Source organism: Danio rerio, chromosome 7 (genome assembly GCF_052040795.2).
Source record: "Danio rerio strain M-AB ecotype USA chromosome 7, GRCz13ab, whole genome shotgun sequence".
Lineage (NCBI taxonomy): Eukaryota > Metazoa > Chordata > Actinopteri > Cypriniformes > Danionidae > Danio > Danio rerio.
The window spans coordinates 4,406,453-4,412,759 of NC_141027.1; the positions used below are offsets into that span (position 1 = coordinate 4,406,453).

At 37.8% G+C, this 6,307-nt stretch overlaps 1 protein-coding gene across 1 annotated transcript in view; it reads left to right on the forward strand.

The window, feature by feature from the left end:
• Nucleotides 1–5,684, forward strand: part of si:ch211-225k7.4 — a 494,418-nt gene extending 488,734 nt beyond the window's left edge. Inside the window, 3 exon segments of the mRNA NM_001123404.1 lie at nt 4,213–4,418; nt 4,806–5,130; nt 5,287–5,684. Coding sequence (NP_001116876.1) covers nt 4,213–4,418; nt 4,806–5,130; nt 5,287–5,671 — 916 coding nt within the window. The 3' untranslated portion in view covers nt 5,672–5,684.
• The last annotated feature ends 623 nt before the right edge of the window (nt 5,685–6,307 follow it).

The following is a 6,307-nucleotide window of genomic DNA, read 5'->3' on the forward strand; positions in this document are numbered from 1 at the left end:
GTGTCCCATACACTTCCATGTAGTCACATACACTGTCATGTTGTGAAATTGGCCCCCCCACGACCGTACACAAACATCACATTTCAGGGTAAGACAGGTCAACGGGAGGTAGCATTTAGAAAAAGGAAGTAAGATATATTTCATGACCACTACAGCATCAGCTCAGGATACGGCCTGATCCAGGATCATGGATACTTTTAGAAGTTCTCTTTAGTTGCGATCATCTCTTCACAGTTCACAATCTCTAGATGCCTTGTATGAGTATCTCCAGGTGGAAATAGGAAGGAAAGAATACAATTAGCTGCTGTTCAAAGTGTATGTAAGGAATAAATTATTAAAATCAAGGCAAAACTGAAGTGCTATAAATGAAAATAGCAGTTATATAAATAACCATGAAAAACACATGATTATTTCTAACATGTCTGGTGCATTAAGACAGGAGAAGTGTGTCCTACAGGTGGTTTGTCAAGCCCACTCACCTGCATGGAGCACACGTGCATCATACTGTTATGTGATGCATTGTTTGTATGTTTTACTAAAAAAATAGGTCTTTAATCTAGTTTTGAACTGACAGAGTGTGTCTGAGCCTCGGGCATAGTGTAGGAGCCATAAATGAGAAGGCTCGACCTCCTTTACTAGACAGTGACAACTATAGTGTGACCTACAGTCGCTCAGGCCTAAATCTGCTTTAATGTCCCTGACAGTGTTGCCAGATTGGAAATGTCAAAGTATCATACCAGAACCTCAAAATTATCATATTTGGAGGGAAATTATTGTACATGAGTCAAACAGAGCATACAGCAATTATCCAGACACACAACGTTTTGACACAACGTGCAAATTAGCACAATATGTTAAAAAAAAAACTAGGCATATCTTAGTGGGAAGGTTCAAACTTCACCTCTGAGTTGCTGTCATCGAACGTTGCATGTTGCCAGATGTTGAGGGATTTGTTTTGCTCTACAAATTGATAGTAGCTTGAAAGCAGTGCACCCTCAGCAGTGCAATTTTTAACACACTCTTAGGTGTGCATGCTTTGTTTTGATGAGATTAACATTGGAAAAATCACGTTCACATGATGCATTCTAATGGGGAAAAATAAGAACATCAAGAGAAAACTCCCCTGTCCTTCTCACCTTCCTTTACAGCACTAACTGTTTTAACATTATTGCTTAAGAGATTAACCTCAAACTGAAAACTACTGACCTAACCATGGGCATGTGCAGCAGCAGCATTAACTCGTGAGCCATTCTCCACGTTGATTGGCTGAGAAGAGGTAACATAAGATGAGATAGAAAACGTGCCAAACTCCACTTTCTACTCACAGACAGTACAGAAAAGATGCAGCTAGATCAATGAGTAAAGAAGCCCAAATATTATAATGAAATCACTTTAAAAGGCCATACAATTCTAAAATTATCATACATTATAGGATTTTTCTCATTATTGATTGTACAAGGGTCGAAATTATCGTACAAATATGATAATTGATATATGTCTGGCAACACTGGTCCCTGATGATTAGACATGTTTATATAGCAATAGGAATCTAAACAAACTTGACATGAGATACTTTGCTGTTTGAACCCCTAAATGTTTTAATCATGATCTAAATACAAAGAAGATTATAATTCTTCATGTGTAAGGTTAACGATCTGTTGTAGGGTTTGACACAGAAGCACATTGTTCTTCATTAACGTCATGAGAAGAAAGCAACAGGAAACAACAGAAGAGGAAAGAAAACTCAAATTATCATTGAACATCAGACCAGGACGTTTCCAGTTTTTTCATGAAGGATTATTATTATGGCAGCTCTGATACACATCTTTTAAACTTTTCTGTTCTCTTGATAGAACCAGCAGGTCTTTCAAATGGACTTTTTTTAGAGTGAGCCGTGCATGTTTTCTCCCCATCCCACACAGATTTCATGCATTATAATTTATTTAGATTTTGCTACCATCAGTTTTGTGATCAAGCTTGTTCAAGCACTTAAAGAATGTGTCAGTAGTGTCATCTTTAAAGTGACATGCAGTATGCAATATGCAGTAGTCAGTGTTTAAAGGGCCATGAAACCCCCTCGTTTCAGCAGGGTGTTTTCACACCTCTACTTTGGAAAAAGTCAGAAAAGTGGGCATGTCGGATGAACAAAGGTGGGAGGGTGTGGGAGTGTCTATTTGGGCGCGCGCGAGTTTCAGAGTCAAAATACACATACACACACGGACACACACACACACACACACACACATACAGGAGAAAGTGATGGTGTTTAACCTACATGGACATCTGTAGTCAAATTATTTGCCAAATTATTAAATGGTGGACTTTAACTGCAGTTTGGCTCTTTCATTCAGGAAATTCATTCATGCCCCTCGCGACAAACGAGATATTTGACTCGAGGATCTGCTCTAAGCGTGTATTTTTCATGCAATGTTTTATACCGCACGGCGAATGAGAGAAAAAAAAAACCTCCGCATTTCCCAGAAACTTAGATGCACACGGCAGGTAGCGTCAGAAAGCCGCGTGTGTTATTCCGGTCACTAAATGCGGTGAAAACCCTACACGAGGGTAAAGTTTGGTTGTGGTGCTAACATGTTTACACTCGGTGCAATAGTTAGTTCGATACGAACAAACTGAATAAACAAAGAGCACTGGTCGCTCACTTACCAAATCTGTAGAGACAGGACAATCACCAGCAACTAGAGCCGCGTCTTTATGAAGAGAATACTACAAGTGAATCCGGATCTCAGCGTTTGCAGATGAGAACAGCTCTCAGGTAAACAATGTTCCTCCTTAGACACGTAAGTTATTGTTGTCGAGCGTCGCGTACACTGTTAATCCACACGTGACGCCAGCTGAGCTCTCACAGAGAGAAAATGAAAACAAAACTTAACTGCAGCAAACTATAAAAGCAACACTTCACACTTGTGGCGTCTCTGTACTGAAAACACGGTGATAGTAATGAATATTAATGAAGGTGCACAATAGAGCGCGCTGATTGGTTTGAACCAAGCCTTACTCATGCATTAATGCAGCACACTGTAAGACGTAATAAGACTTACTCTGGCACAGACGCCCAGTCTGCACGCTGGAATACAACGCTGTTATGTCATGACCGTGACGCAGCTTCACAAATTTGTTTCAAACCTGAAGTACGAATTTGCTTGAAATAACGCAAAAACAACCAATTTACACTTTTTAGTGAAATATAGGTGTCCTAATAGTGTTTTTAGCAGTGTGGGACACATATACGACTGTCAACAGCTCAAAAAATGTGTTTTGTTGTTTCGTGACCCTTTAAGGTTTGATAGAAGTACCTGGAGCCTGCACCATATTACTTTTCAAAACAGATGGGGTTGCAGTGGCTGGACAAAACCAAATCAGTCTGACCAGGGGTCAACACAATAAACTAATGTTGCTGTCAAGGTATTGGATTCAGCCTAATTTGCATCAGCTCCGGGTTTAGACAGCCGTGTTTATCAATGTATTCACATGGGCTTTATGGTTTACCTTCGGCTGATTAAGGTATAGTTGTACATAGTCATACCTGATGAACACAACAATAAAACATAAATAAACTCTGACACAAGACCCAGGTTAAAATGTAGCCTCTTTTATTAATTAATTTAATCATTCATGTTTACGATGAAATGTCATGATGCAAATAAGGGAAAATGGTGGAGTAAAAACACACAAAGAGGAAGTAAAACGAGTTTTTAGAAAAATAAACAAACTATGAGTTTGAATACTAGAATAATCACTGTCTGAATCTGCAGACAGAAACATCAGACTGAGGACAGAAACACACCAGCTCTGAGGTAAGAACAACACACATCTACAGTCTTTTACCAATATTTTCTTTATCATTGTAATTTTGTGATACTGTTGATAGATATTTAATTATTTGAGTTATTCAATACGTTTCTTTCTTAGAAATGGCTCAGACTCTATATTTCCCTCTTCTCCTCATTGGTGAGTGTGTTTGTAGTTTTATTTATGGTTTATAGTTTCATTAGGTTTGACTCTGTTCTGAAAAGCATTAAAGCAAAGTGTCTCTTTCACAGCTCTCTGCTCCATATCTGAATGTGTTCAGCGTCAGTATCACTTTATAAATGAGGAGAAGAAATGGGCTGAAGCTCAGAGATACTGCAGAGAGAAATACACAGATCTGGCCACTGTTGACAACATGAACGACATGATCCAGCTGAACAAGAGTGTGAATGATGTAAATGATGAGTATATCTGGATTGGTCTTCAGAGGACGAGTGTTTATAAATGGCAGTGGTCTTCAGGTGATCCTGTGCTCTTTATGAACTGGACATCTGGAGAACCAGCTGACAGTGATAATTGTACTATGATGAGAAATGGACAGTGGTTTGTTGTGCCATGTAGTAACACCTCATTCTTCATCTGCTACAACAGTGAGTACAAACACTACAGTGACAAACATTCATTAAACAAAAGATGCTTCAAACAGACACTTAAATGTAAAAATAGTAAAATGCTAAAATGTGCACTGCAAATCAAAAGTCAAGCAAGTCAATTCTACTTTGTAATGTAGTGAAAAATTTCTAACAAACCTATTAATATTAATGCAAATAGAATATGAGATGTTAAATTGTAATCTTGCTGACCATGGTTTGACCTAAAACAGTAATCATAGCAATTTCCATAATCCAAGTGTTCATAATTACTCAACTCTTCTGTAACACAGGCTATACTTAACATTTTACACCAAAACCACAAAGCAAAATAGGAATATTGATAAAATAAAATTTTTTATTATTATTTTTTTTTATTTCTTTAAGCCAGCAGAGGACTGGTGTTTGTCAAACAGACAATGAACTGGAGAGATGCTCAGAGTTACTGCAGACAGAATCACATTGATCTGGTCAGTGTGAGGAACCAGAATGAGAGTCAACAGCTGGAGAAGTTCATTAATGACAGAAACTCATCTGGATCTGCAGTCTGGATCGGTCTGTTCAGAGACACATGGCAGTGGTCAGATCAGAGCAACTCCTCATTCAGATACTGGGATACCCATCAACCTGATAATAGAGGAGGAATTGAAAATTGTACAGTGATCACTCAGAATGTTCAGAGACAATGGCATGACATCTCTTGTGAACATCAGTTTTCTTTTGTATGTCATGAAGGTGAGCAGATCCTCCACACACACTCAATCCATCATCAGCTCCAGATCTCTTAAAGTTGACTCTACATGTCTGACATGACAAATTCCTCCACAGTGTTTGTTCTGCATGTTGTTGTTGATCAGTCTCTCTCTAGTTTCTGCTTTGTTTTGTGTCCAGATAAACTGATTGTGATCCAGCAGAATCTGTCGTGGTCTGAAGCTCTGAGATAATGCAGACAGCATCATGTGGATCTGGTCTCGGTTCAGTCAGTGGAGATGCAGTATAAGGTGATGAACGTGGTTAAACTGGCGTCTACTGAGGCGGTGTGGTTGGGTTTACATCACTCCTGTGCTTTGGGCATCTGGTTCTGGGTGAGTGGACAGACCGTGTGCTATCAGAACTGGGCTCCAGGGAACGGCACATCAGAGGAGGACTGTGAGCCCACAGTGAGATCTGGAGCAGTTCAGTCTGGAGGAAATCAGACCTGGATCAGCCGCCCAGAAACTGACCAACTCAACTTCATCTGCAGAAATTATTAAGTCAAAGACCGGTGTGTTTCAAATAATTAATATTTAATTTTCCAGACTATTATAATATATTGTGTTTATTTATAGTGTACAATGAAAAACTCGTTTTAAGATCTACTGCATGTAACATTTCTTTTAGTTACAACTGTACACTGTAAGTTTTAAAGTTTTAAATACTATATATATATATATATATATATATATATATATATATATATATATATATATATATATATATATATACAGTTGAAGTCAGAATTATTTGCCCCCTTTTGATTTTTTTTTCTATTAAATATTAAATATTTCCCAAATTATGTTTAACAGAGCAAGGAAATTTTCACAGCATGTCTGATAATATTGTTTCTTTTGGAGAGTCTAATTTGTTTTATTTCAGCTAGAATAAAAGCAGTTTTAAATTAAAGAATAAAAAAAAAAAATTTGGAACAAAATTATTAGCCCCTTTAAGCAATATTTTTTTTCGATAGTCTACAGAACAAACCATCATTATACAATAACTTGCCTAATTACCCTAACCTGCCTAGTTGACCTAACTAACCTAGTCAAGCCTTTAAATGACACTTTAAGCTGTTTAGAAGTGTCTTGAAAAATATCAAGTAAAATATTATTTACTGTCATTATGGCAAAGAT